Source organism: Stigmatopora argus, chromosome 11, assembly GCF_051989625.1.
Source record: "Stigmatopora argus isolate UIUO_Sarg chromosome 11, RoL_Sarg_1.0, whole genome shotgun sequence".
Classification (NCBI taxonomy): Eukaryota; Metazoa; Chordata; class Actinopteri; order Syngnathiformes; family Syngnathidae; genus Stigmatopora; species Stigmatopora argus.
In genome coordinates this window covers 12,165,001-12,178,765 of record NC_135397.1, presented here as the reverse complement: position 1 = coordinate 12,178,765, position 13,765 = coordinate 12,165,001, and the positions used below count along the sequence as shown (strand labels likewise).

Genomic DNA, 13,765 nt, shown 5'->3' with positions numbered 1-13,765 from the left:
AAAGATTGTTTGAATGTGTAGGCACATTACACTCAAATGTTGGGTTTTACGCGCATCAGGTGCGTCTGCGCTTCTGGTTATGTGGGCGATGACTGCAGCGTGGACTATGATGACTGCCAGGAACATCGTTGTCAGAACGGAGCAGTGTGTGTGGACGAACTGAACGGGTACATGTGCCAGTGTAAGGAAGGTTACAGGTGAGGATTAAAAACGGAAATGTCTTCTAAATGTGGCTGACAATTTGAACAATTTGTACAATTTGAGTAATAGCCACAATCCACAACAGTAGAACTATATGTATAGCTATGTAATGATCTGTCCTGTTTCTTCAGTGGTCAGTTATGTGAGGTTCCTCCTTCACTGGTGTCACTGTGTGAGCTGGCTGACTGTCAGAATGGCGCCTCCTGTGTGGAGAGGGGGGGACGCGCTCTCTGTCAGTGTCCCCCAGAATTCGGCGGGCCGCGCTGCGAGAAGCTGGTCAGCGTCAACTTTGTGGACCGAGACTCTTACCTGCTGCTTTCCGACCTCAAGAACTGGCCGCAAGCCAACATCACCCTGCAGGTAAACATCAGGATGCTCTACTTTTACATTTAACATTGTTTTTTGATTGTTTGTTTTTTTCACAAAATTCACTCTGTATTTTTTCCTATGTATATTTAATGTAAAATGCCCCAACCTAAAAACTTTAGAAAATGGATGGCTCACAAACAAGATAAAAAAAATTCTTTGCTTTTATCATCAATGATAAAAAAAATAATTATATTTTTAAATAGTTTGAACCCAGAACCCCAGAGCTGTCTGTCCGACACGCTAACCACTCGCTCCACTCATGATTTTAATTTTATTCTCAACAATGAAATTTCCCGAATATGGGATGAATAAAGTTATCCAATCCAATATAGTAGGACCCTTCCTTAGATTATTACTTTAACTTGGTAAACATTTTCAATAAATAGTCCAACTTCTTAATTCTTCGAATACATCATTACCCTCAAAATATTGAATTAATTCTTCCCACATTCCAATGTTATTCTCCATTTCTTGTTTGACGCTGCATGCCTTTTGTCTGTGCAGGTGTCCACGGCAGAAGACAACGGTATTCTCTTGTACAACGGAGACAACGATCACATTGCCGTGGAGCTATACCAAGGTCACGTAAAGGTCAGCTACGACCCAGGAAGCCAGCCTGGCCACGCTATCTACAGGTCAGCTACTTCTTGCCGTATCGCGCGACATCATCGACGAACAGTTCAGAAGTCCAAACCTCATTTCCTTTTCCCCACCAGTGCTGAGACCATCAATGACGGTCAGTTCCACACGGTGGAACTCGTCACATTGGACCAGATGGTGAACCTGTCTATTGATGGGGGTCTCCCCACCACCATGGACAGCTTCGGAGCGGTGCGGCCCCTCAACGGGGAGGCTCCACTATACGTGGGGGGTAGGGGCCCTCTCCAGAACACACCTCCCTCCTCTTCAGGCACTCTTAACTACTACACTACTGTCGATCACCTCCCTCCCCCTCCACACCCCACCACCGAAACCAAAAGCCCCTCTCCTCATCATTCTAAGCAACCTAGCAACTCATGACACCCTTTAAGCCTCAAAATTGGAGCACTATTCCAGCCTCTAGTACAGTGGCTTGTCCCTCAAAAATAGTTGGTTCCAGTCCAAAATTTTATATATATATATATATATATATATATATATATATATATATATATATATATATATATATATATATATATATATATTTGATATATTTGTTTTTAAATATTATATATATATATATATATATATATATATATATTTGATATATTTGTTTTTAAATATTATATATATATATATATATATATATATATATATATATATATATATATATATATATATATATATATATAATATTTAAAAACAAACTAAGCCAGGCTCAATGCGATTGTACTGTACTCCTGCAGTTATTCTGTCTTCTACCACTAGAGAGAACTAGTACGGCACTTTGAAAAATATGGCCATTAGAATAGGATAGAATCCCTTGTACGTTCCACATAATTTTCTTAAAGTTGAACCCTTTTTCTAGCGTGTGTAAAATTTTGATTTTATTTTTCTTTTATAAATTGTTTTAATGTTAGAAGTGTCCTACTAAAAACAACTTTTTCACAGGGTGTCCATTTCTCTGCTCACGGTATCATTCAAAAGTGTTTAAGAGATGGCCAGGTACTGTTTATGAAATGCCAATTGGATTTTCCCCCTAAAGGTTAAGCACCAATCAGTTTAATCTGAATGCAAAGATACCTACTACACGAAAATAGTCATGAGAACTGGTTTCAAGTGTGTTTTATGTGTTGATGTCATTCAAAAACAGAACCCCCAAAAAATTTCGTCTGAGCTACTCTCCTTTCTTTCAAGGGTGCTGTGTCTCGTAGTGCATACAGTACATGCTGAAACTTTTGCCTTAATTTGTGAGTTCAATGTGTAACATCTTTATGCTTAAAGAAATGGAAATTGAGTTACAAACTCATTTTTATTTAATTGTTTTCAAATTTGTTAAAAAAAAACATTCTGGTGGCATATCTTTAAAATGTCATAAATCAAGGACACTCTAATCTAGTTACAACGGCACAGTACAATATTTGAGTATGCATACTGCATTTATGGCATACACACTTGAAAAGCCTTTCCTCCATTTCACTCCTACCTTCCCTGTGTTAGCTGTCTGTCTGTGGCTGGTTCTTTCCAACTGTCACCCATCTAACCACCTCTTGCCCTCTCCCAGGAATGCCCGTGGGCATGCACCCAGGTGCCTTCCGCCTGTGGCAGATCCAGAACAGCTCCAGCTTCCACGGCTGCATCCAGAATCTCTACATCAATAACGAGCTGCAAGACTTCACAAAGACCCAGATGAAGCCCGGCGTGGTACCAGGCTGCGAGCCCTGCAAAAAGATCTACTGCGTACATGGCATCTGCCAGCCCGACGGCCTCCAGGGGCCCGTGTGCCACTGCCAGCCGGGCTGGGCCGGACCGCAGTGCGACCAGCCCGCAACTAACCCCTGTCAGGGCAGCAAGTATGTCATATGCATAGAAAGTTTCTCTTGCGACCTTTCTGGTTAAACATTTCATTTCACTACTTCCAATTATTTTGGTTGTGACGTATATAACAAGAGAGGCCTGTTTGTAGGTGCGTCCACGGTCGGTGCATCCCGCTGGACACTCAGTCGTATCGCTGCGAGTGTGTCGAAGGCTACCGCGGTGCGCTGTGCAACCAGCAGGGAGAGCTTTTCAACCCCTGCCGCCAGCTGTCCTGCAAGCACGGCCGCTGCCAGATCTCGGACACGGGGGATGCCTACTGTCACTGTGAAAATGGCTACACCGGCGAGCTCTGTGACGCAGGTATGACCTACACTCGTTTCTGTGAATTAATGGTGGTTGTTAAACATTTTTTACATTACTTACCCTGTTTTGTGCGTTTAGCTAAAAAAAAAAGACATTTGAACAGACTAATGTAGGTTTCTTTTTAACCATTGATTTACAGTAATACCTTAACCACATGGTGGCTTGGATCCACCAAATATATATGAAACGTTTATAGTGTAGGAACAATAATACAAACATGACATGGGAGGAAAAAAGGCAAGTCACAATTGGAGAATATTTCACTGGCCACTAGTGGACAGTGTCTACACTCGGGAGTTAAATAACTACTTGAAATGGGGACAGAAAAGGCAAGTTACAATTGAAGATTGTTTCACTGGCCACTAGAGGGTAAGGTCTACCATCAGGAGTTAAATAATAGTACATAGAGGGTTTTAAAAGTCAAAATAATATTAAATAGACACTATAAAAACACTGCCCCTACATCGTGGTTATTCACCTATTGCGGCAGGTCTTGGAACCAATTAACCACGATAAATGAGGTATTACTGTAATCTTATCCCATACCAGTCAACCTCGGCCAATTGCTCCCCTTATTAATGATTGCAATTCCCCTTATTAAGTGACAATAAACCGTACAAATGCAATGCGGCACATATTTACTCACATAGGGCGCACTTAAGTCTAAAAATTTCCCCAAGTGGACGTATTGCCCAATCCGTCGGTGCACCTTTTGTATGCACTAAATTCAAGATTCTGTAGATGTTGCCGTATGATACTGACAGCGTGACTGTCTGGATACATTGCTTGGGTCATTTTCACATAATTCAGCAAATAACGGTAAAGACACTTTCAGAAAATGAATAATTTACAAAATGCAATTCAAGCATTCTGATTATCTCTAATTAGCAACACTAGCACTGCCTGGAAATATCTTAGCTGGAACTTTAATGAAAACATAATTAATTAAAATTTAACCTGGATTTTACTAGTCTGAGCTCCTTGTACTGGTGAATGATACGATATTGGTGCCCCATAAGAGCCACAAGGTCTTTCTCAAGGTCATCACAGAGTTTCGCAATGGTGACAGATTTTTCTTTCTTCTGGATGACAACAACATCAATTGGCCCATTATTTGTCATTCTGGTCTCTACTCCCTTCTCCCATTCGTGGTATAACACTTGCTCCTTTGATTGCCTTATGTCATCAGTTCCATCCCTGTAGATCTTTTTGATGTATTTCTTGCAGACAGCACAGTTTCTAAACATACAACGGTAAAGACAAAATTTATTAACGGTAAAGACACAACATTCCACCTCAGCCTTTGACATTGGTAGATGGTATTTCTTGGCACTCAGTAAATGATAGTGTTCTGCATGCATACACCATGCCCAGTTCATTAAAAAGCAAAGTAATTATGTTCACCAAGTTTTTAGGACATCGGTAAAGACATGGAATTGTTACGACATTTCACAGGTATGGTCCTTACCTTGGTTTTAGTTTCATTCTCATGGCTTCTGCTTAGCTGGCGTTGACAATATGGCTGACAACATCCTGGTACTTCTCCCACACCAGCCACCTGGTGTATTTACTGTGAATTTTTTGGTGTATTTCTCATGTGATAACGGTAAAGACACACTAACTGATATGAAAGGTACATCAGTAAAACTGTTTGCAGTTGCAATTCTTTTGCATTTTTCTCAAAGACAACTTGAGTGAAAATACTATTGAAACAAATCTAAACAACACATTCTAAATAGAGACAAACAAATAAATCATAACCCGACTTTTCATTCCTATAAACTGTGACACTAGATTCTGGACATCTAACGGAGTGGACAAATTCAACATAAACTGGCTCTCAATGTATTTGTGTCTCAAATAGATTTCTCTTAAAATTGGTGCCAAATGTAGTATAATATGTGGCAAACAAAGCAGTAGTAATTAATTTTTATAACTTTGTAACACATAAAGGGAAAGTCCAGGGCCATATCTTTACCGTTATTTGCTGAATTATGTGAAAATGACCCGCTTGCTGACGCGCTATATTTCTATAGTGAAAAGGTTGGAAGTGACTGATGCACGTGCGCATATCATGCTTAAAGTCGACGATGATGTTTTCGTCTGCTACCAGTGACCGAGACAATCCAGATTAAAGCGGAAAAGGGGTGAAACCAGATCGGTTGTACAAAAAACTACTTAAAAAAAAATCCTGTGCAAAAGTTGTTGTTCGGTGTACACAATTTGAAATGATAAAAACAAACGTATAAAATACAGAACAAACGTAAAAGTTGACAAGTATGTTATCCCAAACATATTTTAAAGGAAATCAGGACGTTAAATTGTGATTTTATGAAGTGTCGGGAAAATGTGGTTGTGTTGATTGTCGCTCCAGAGTCAGCGTGCCGGGGCGAGCCCATGCGGGATTTCTACCAAGTGCAACGGGGCTACGCCATCTGCCAGACGACGCGCACTGTGTCCTGGGTGGAGTGCACCGGCGCATGCGAGGACGGTGCCTGCTGCGCCAGCCAGCGGATGAAGCGCCGGAAATATACCTTCGAGTGCAGTGATGGCACCAGCTTCACTGAGGAGGTGGAGAAGAGCATCAAGTGTGGCTGCATGGCCTGTGCCGCCTAGAACACGACGGAAAAAAGAGATTCTAAAGAGTATATATAAAACCTCTATCTATATATTAAGGACTCTGATGCTTGTAAAATAGGACACGTGCTTTGTGAGCAGCAGGATCACAGTGTGGCAAATTAAAAGGCTCCTGAGATGCCCCCTGAAACACACCACCGAAAGAGCAGTGAGGACAGTGTGGGGTATTGAAAGAAGAGAGCTGGACTATTGGGCAAGCTAAGTGTCACCTGACAGGTAATTGTTTGTTTATTACACACACCCACACGCATACACGGAGTAAGATGTTCGAGTGGCACATAATCGAGAGCGGATGAGTGACTTAAATACATGTTTCCAAACTTTGTTAAGTTACCCAATATGCTTAGCCCCTTTCTTCCAGAATTTATTCCCACAGAATAGAAGCAAGAGGAGACAAAAAATGACAAACCTTTGTAAATCATTGTTTTTTGTTTTGTTGATTTTTGTTGAATCATATTAATTTCTTATTTTTATTATAGTTGATTCCACAATGTAACCTTTACAATACAAAACACTCCCGTTTATATAGAAATGCCTAACAGATTCTAATATATATATATATATATATTTGTATTTCTTTTGCCGTTTTTAATAGTATTTTTCTATTTTAAGTCGAATGTTGAAGGTAAAAGGCGAAGCCTTGGATTTTTATCCCAAATTTGTCATAGCAAATAGTAACAAACTCGATTAAAACAATTGGAATATCAAAGAAATTGCTTTGGCCATTCAAATCAAACCTTCAAGCTTATGATAGTACAAACAAAGAAAAATCTGAGTAAATGTATTCGGTCCAATCCTGCCTAAATTAAAAGCCTTTTTTTAACCAATAGTTTATTTTTTGGAGAGGTGAATTTTGTTTTTACGTGAGCCACAGGTTGTTCTTATCAAAATGAGAAATGGAAAAAGTTCCACTTTTTTAATCGAGCTACTGAAATAAAAACCTTACACCATGTTCCAATGTTTTGCAATGCACCTGTATACGTTGTATATGACTCTATCTTGAAATATTGTATATGTTGTCTTTCCTGTGAATATTACACCCCATTCAACGCCTCGGCTTGTTTTCGCAACTTTTTTAATTTATTTTTTTGTACTGCAATGTGGGCTGCGCGGTGTTGCGAGTGGTTAGCACGTCGGCCTCACAGCTCTAGGGTCCCGGGTTCAAATCCAAGTCATGGCCATCTGTGTGGAGTTTGCATGTTGCCTGCGTGGGTTTCCTCCGGGTACTCCGGTTTCCTCCCACTTTCCAAAAACATGCATGGTAGGCTGATTGGACACTCTAAATTGCCCCTAGGTATGGGTGGGAGAGTGCATGGTTGTCCGTGTCCTTGTGCTCTGCGATTGGCTGGCCACCAATTCAGGGTGACCCCTGCCTCTGGCCCGGAGTCAGCTGGGATAGGCTCCAGCACCCCCTGCGGCCCTAATGAGGATAAAGCGGTTCAGAAAATGACCCGAGATGAGTACTGCAATGTACTGAGCGTGCATTGCATTTTTCCTGGTATTTTCAGAAACAAGAAAAAACTGCATTTATATTAATGAAGATAAAGTTCAACATGCTATATGAGCTGCTGCCAAGCATGAGTTGTGTTGGCACAAGAATACAACCATGCACCCACAATAAAGACATTTTCTAGGTGGTATTAAAAAATCGTTCACATTTTCGTGAGGTGCCAATTGCAATAGGCACATAGCTGAATGTATAAATGTGTACAGATAATAAATATGCTTATTGATAAAGTGGTAACTCCTAGCTGTCCTTTAGTTTAGAATGGATCATATCAAATCCTGTTGTGGGATTGTGATTCTGGCAATGGTGAAATCGTTAGGAGGCTCCTGATCCTCCTAAGTGTGCGCCTCATGAAAGCGCACATTTCTTGGAATGTGACTTATATTCTTCTTGGCTTCCATCAGTTCACGTCTCTTAGTGTGCAAGTACAACTTCTTGGTAGCCATTTTAGTGGGGCTTGTGCTATATTGAGATGTAATTTCACTCAATCAGTAAGACTCGTATCCTATTTGCTATTATATACATAAATATGTTCATGTAAACCATACAATGTTGTAAAAAGATTTTTGCTTCTCTTGTCGAAAGGACGTGATTGTGGGATTGAATTCAAATGAGTCCCAAAATGATGCTGAATGTATGTAGTGCCACGGACACATTGTTTACCAAACTTCCATTCTTTTAATTCATTAAACTTCTGTGTGTGCTTTTAACAAGTATTTGTCTTGTTAATATACTCATTACATATACAAATTTTCAGTCAAAAAGCTTTGTTAGGATTTCTCACATCAGCAAACATGGAAATATACATACATAGATGTCAACATACATACATAAAAAATAGACATAAAAATACTACATTGTTTTCATAATAACGTGTATTAGTCTAATACACATTGCAGAAAAATACTTTTTCCCACAATAACGTGTATTAGTCTAATACACTTTATTGTGAAAACTATTTTTTTCGTGTTTTTAATGCGCATGACCAAGATCAAAGTTCAATTGGCCGCGAAAATGGCGGATGAGCCAGGAGAGTGTGTATTGCAGAGCGGCTCAGAAGTAACGATTTACCAAAGAAAGACCTGCAAAAGTTCTTCCAGGACAATGCAGCGCATTCGGTAAGTTGTCATATGGGGATTTCGAAGCCCCAGTTTTCATTTTAAGAGTGCTTTTTGACGGGAGCATTCTTCGTTCGCCTGGTGTAGACCGTGGAGACGTGGATGGACACAGCAAAATGTTTGCAAACAATTTGGCTACATTGCGTTACCTATAGCTCTTTATGTTTAAAAAGATATCATTCCATTGTGTGTTTCAGTTCTTCAACTAGCACAGACTGATGGGAAACGTCAACAATGTGGCCAAAAAGGACCAGCTTGTCGATGCCATAACGTGCTGTTTGTTAGCAAAGTGAGTCATTTAAAAAAAAAAAAAATACTAGTTTCTGTGTCCGTGTAAAAACTAAATGTGAGCGTTCAGTATTCAAAGATTTGCTCAATTAGCTTGTTTTTTAATGATACATTCACATTTTAATGTAAACACTGGTCACATGGTGATTTGATTGACAAAACACATTGATCTGATGTTGATTTTTAATAGCAAGAACCTGTGTGGATAAATCACACTCACAAGTGTCATCAGTGGAGGTGTAAGGGATGAACAGTACACTTCTAGAATATACGTATATACTTTTACCCTAGGATTGTTTTCCTTTCACTTAAAGGACAGGTGTCAAAGTGGCGGCCCAGGGGCCAAATCTGGCCCGGCGCATCATTTTATGTGGCCCAAGAAAGTAAATCATGAGTGCCGACTTTTTGTTGTAGGATCAAATTAAAATGAAGAGTATAGATGTATAGGAAATTTCCTGATTTTCCCCCTTTTAAATCAATCATTGTAATTTTTTATCCATTTTTTTCTGTTTTTAGTTCAAAAATCATTTTGTAAAATCTAAAAATATATAATAAAAAAGCTAAAATAAACATTGTTTTAGATCTATAAAAAACTGAATATTCAGGGACTTTAATCCAGTTCATTTATCCAGTCCATTTATAAAAAATATATATAAATATTATATCTAAAATGGTCCGGCCCACATGAAATCAAGTTGACGTTAAAGCAGCCCACGAACCAACCCGAGTCTAACACCCTTGACTTAAAGGAAGACCTTTTTAATTTTTTGTTTTAAATGTGGTTTTGACAAAACTTAACTGAGACCTTCATTCAACAATGCACATGGGGTCATTTTTGACTCAAACATATGGTAAAATAATGATTTTTTTCCCTCAGTGTCTGAAGAGAAAAATGGAAGCAATGATGACTTTTTAAGATATTTATTTTTTTTAAATGAATGCATTTGAAATGATTAATTCAAAACTCATCTCGGATGAAATACCATAGGAAATGAATGTGGGTCATATGTGCATCCAAGTGGTTAAATAAGCAATTGCATAATCACGCTGTGATGTTTTGTAGAGGTTTAAAGCCACGGAGACGGTGGAAGAGGTGACAAAGCTAGTGAAAGCAGTCGAAATGGATGAGAAGACAAAAGTCAAGGCAGAAGTTGTGGATGAGGTAGGACCCAAGTGTTTCAGGTTATTTTATTTCTTATTTTTGTCATGTGTACTAATTCTACTCATTTTGTATCTTGCTTCTGTTCAGACTCCACCCGAGTTTACCAAATCAACGCGAAAGAAAGGGTGACACGGTGAATGGCAGTCTTTGACACCGCCATCCCCTCACTGGTACTTATCATTATAGAGCAGGGGTCTCCAACTCCGTTCCTCGGGGTCCCCTGTCCAGTAAGTTTTCCATATCTCCCACATCTGAATCAAATGATTGGATTGGATTGGATAACTTTATTCATCCCGTATTCGGGAAATTTCGTTGTCGCAGTAGCAAGAGGGTGAGGATGCAGAAATAGGAAAGGCATTTTAGACATAAATAGATAGGTAATAAGTAAGTTAATAAATACATGAATAGATAAGTGTATTGCTGAAATGTGTGTGCGCGTATGCGCGCGCACGTGCATATACGTGTGCGCGTGTGTATGTGTGCGCGTGTGTATACGTGTTCGTGTGTACGTGCGTGTACGTGTGTATGTACGTATGTGTGCGCGCGCGTACATGTGTGTGTACGTACGTGTGCGTATATACGTGTGTGTACATATGTACGTGCACACGCGTACACACACGTACATACACATCCGCACACGTGTGCGTGCTTGTGTGAATGTATGTGTGTGTGTGTATATATGTATGTGTATGTGTGTGCGTGCTTGCGTGTACGTGTGTGTATTGTATAGTAAGGCTTCTTTTCTTCAAAAAACGACATAGTATTGTAAGGCTTTTTTTCGTAAAAAACGACAGTATAGTAAGGCTTTTTTCTTAAAAAACAACATAGTATAGGCTTTTTTCTTTAAAGACGACATAGTATAGTAAGGCTTATTTTCTTTAAAAACGACACAGTATAGTAAGGCTTTTTTGTCTTTAAAAACGACAAAGGCTTTTTTGTCTTTAAAAACGACTTAAAGTGGTCTATGTAAAGTAAAGCTTTTATTTGTTTAAAAAATAAATACTATGTATATATAGTCAGGCTTTTTTCTTTAAAAATGACCATGTATATTAAGGGTTTTTATTAAAAAATGACCATGTATAGTAAGGCTTTTTTATTTAAAAAAAAACGACCATGTACAGTAAAGCGTTTTTCTTAAAAGACGACATAGTATAGTAAGGCTTTTTTTCTTAAAAAATGACATAGTATTGTAAGGCTTTTTTTCTTTAAAAAAACGACATAGTATTGTAAGGCTTTTTTTCGTAAAAAACGACATAGTATAGTAAGGCTTTTTTCTTAAAAAACAACATAGTATAGGCTTTTTTCTTTAAAGACGACATAGTATAGTAAGGCTTATTTTCTTTAAAAACGACACAGTATAGTAAGGCTTTTTTGTCTTTAAAAACGACATAAAGGCTTTTTTGTCTTTAAAAACGACTTAAAGTGGTCTATGTAAAGTAAAGCTTTTATTTGTTTAAAAAATAAATACTATGTATATATAGTCAGGCTTTTTTCTTTAAAAATGACCATGTATATTAAGGGTTTTTATTAAAAAATGACCATGTATAGTAAGGCTTTTTTATTTAAAAAAAACGACCATGTACAGTAAAGCGTTTTTCTTAAAAGATGACATAGTATAGTAAGGCTTTGTTTCTTAAAAAATGACATAGTATTGTAAGGCTTTTTTCTTAAAAAAACGACATAGTATTGTAAGGCTTTTTTTCGTAAAAAACGACATAGTATAGTAAGGCTTTTTTCATAAAAAACAACATAGTATAGGCTTTTTTCTTTAAAGACGACATAGTATAGTAAGGCTTTTTTGTCTTTAAAAACGACATAGTATAGTAAGGCTTTTTATTTACAAAAAAGACCGTGTATAGTAAGGCTTTTTTCTTAAAAAATGACCATGTATAGTAAGGCTTTTTTGTTTAAAAAAGACCATGTATAGTAAGGCTTTTTTTCTTAAAAAACGACATAGTATAGTAAGGCTTTTTTTCCTAAAAAAACGACATTGTATAGTATGGCTTTTTTCCCCTAAAAAAACGACATAGTATAGCATGGCTTTTTTTCTTGAAAAACGACATGGTAGAGGAAGGCTTTTTCCCTAAAGAAACGACATAGTATAGTATGGCTTTTCCCCCTAAAAAACGACATAGTATAGTATGGCTTTTTTCCTTTAAAAAACGACATAGTATAGTATGGCTTTTTTTCTTAAAAAAACGACATAGTAGAGGAAGCCTTTTTTTCTTAAAAAAGATATTGTATAGTAAGGCTTCTTTTCTTAAATAACGACATAGTATAGTAAGGCTTTTTTTCTTTAAAAAATGACATAGCAAGTAAGGCTAAGAGAGTCGGAGAATAAATCTGACTTCTGATTCTTCACCTTCTAGTTGTTGCTGTGGTCCACTGGCAAAATCATTGGGTCAGAACATGAGGCGGGAATCAGGAGTGAGTTCAATTCCACTCGTTGCAATTCTCAAATTGTTTATTGAGGTAATGAAAAGGATAAATACAACTTCCAACTTTACTGTGGTGCAGTGGCAAAGACAATGGGTCAGAAATTCAGGTGGACTCAAGTTCTAATCATAAGTGAGTTTGATTCCACTCTTTGCAATTCTCAAATTGTTTATTGAGGTAATGAAAAGGATAAATATAACTTCCAATCACTTCATTTCAGAAGACACTGTGGTCCAGTGGCAAGAACAATGGGTTGAAATTGAAGTTGGACACAAGTTCAAATCTGGAGTGAGTTCAAGTCCACTCTTTGCAAATCTCAAATTGTTTATTGAGGTGATGAAAATGATAAATATAACTTCCAATCATCTCATTTCAGAAGTCACTGTGGTCCAGTGGCAAAGACAATGGGTCAGACAGACCTCAAGTTAGTGGATTTGACTGCCATGTGGGAAATGGGGTTCGAATCCCGCTCTCGTTTGACTAATCACTACACTAGTAGTTCAGTAAATGGGTAATCCTTTTTTCATTCAAATAAAGACTTAGTCATTTTTTTCAGCAAAACAATATTTCCGGTCAGCCTTCGGCTGACCGGAAGACAGTTGGGAGGGGGGATCCCTGGTGGTGTTCGACAGTCGGCCTTCGGCCGACTGCCGACACCATACAGTCGTTGACTGGCGACACCGGGACGTGAACCCTCGACACCCACGTCGCAGGCAGGTGACTTACCCACTACACCACGAGGCGGCCCGCCTATACATGATTGGAAGTTATACTTATCATTTTCATTACCCAAATAAACAATTTGAGAATTGCAAAGAGTGGAATTGAACTCACTCCTGATTTGAACTTGAGTCCACTTGAAGTGCTGACCCATTGTCTTTACCACTGGACCACAGTGACTTCTGAAATGATGTGATTGGAAGTTATACTTATCCTTTTCATTACCCAAATAAACAATTTGAGAATTGCAAAGAGTGGAATTGAACTCACTCCTGATTTGAACTTGAGTCCACTTGAAGTTCTGACCCATTGTCTTGACCACTGGACCACAGTGACTTCTGAAATGATGTGATTGGAAGTTATACTTATCCTTTTCATTACCCAAATAAACAATTTGAGAATTGCAAAGAGTGGAATTGAACTCACTCCTGATTTGAACTTGAGTCCACCTGAAGTTCTGACCCATTGTCTTTACCACTGGACCACAGTGACTTCTGAAATGATGTG

The 13,765-nt window shown here is 38.4% G+C and overlaps 2 protein-coding genes across 9 annotated transcripts in view; both read left to right on the top strand.

Annotated features, from left to right (window-relative positions):
- Window positions 1-6,384, top strand: part of slit1a (slit homolog 1a (Drosophila)) — a 90,295-nt gene extending 83,911 nt beyond the window's left edge. For 4 of the 6 annotated variants that reach the window (XM_077613170.1, XM_077613169.1, XM_077613173.1 and 1 more), the window contains 7 exons: window positions 60-197; window positions 333-561; window positions 1,075-1,205; window positions 1,287-1,480; window positions 2,774-3,062; window positions 3,176-3,387; window positions 5,765-6,384. In XM_077613170.1, coding sequence (XP_077469296.1) covers window positions 60-197; window positions 333-561; window positions 1,075-1,205; window positions 1,287-1,480; window positions 2,774-3,062; window positions 3,176-3,387; window positions 5,765-6,006 — 1,435 coding nt within the window. In that variant the 3' untranslated portion in view covers window positions 6,007-6,384. The remainder of the gene's footprint in view (window positions 1-59; window positions 198-332; window positions 562-1,074; window positions 1,206-1,286; window positions 1,481-2,773; window positions 3,063-3,175; window positions 3,388-5,764) is intronic. The other 2 variants (XM_077613172.1, XM_077613171.1) reach the window with 1 other exon arrangement.
- Window positions 6,385-8,547: 2,163 nt separating this feature from the next.
- Window positions 8,548-13,765, top strand: part of LOC144084805 (peptidyl-prolyl cis-trans isomerase FKBP3-like) — a 10,058-nt gene continuing 4,840 nt past the window's right edge. The window contains exons 1-4 of one of the 3 annotated variants that reach the window (XR_013303913.1): window positions 8,548-8,652; window positions 8,850-8,941; window positions 10,004-10,102; window positions 10,190-10,329. Coding sequence is in view for 1 of the 3 variants with exons in the window: in XM_077613572.1 (XP_077469698.1) it covers window positions 8,755-8,770; window positions 8,850-8,941; window positions 10,004-10,102; window positions 10,190-10,231 (249 nt within the window). In the remaining 2 variants the exon portion in view is untranslated. Of the gene's footprint in view, window positions 8,653-8,700; window positions 8,771-8,849; window positions 8,942-10,003; window positions 10,103-10,189; window positions 10,330-13,765 lie in introns of those variants that run through there. The other 2 variants (XR_013303912.1, XM_077613572.1) reach the window with 2 other exon arrangements.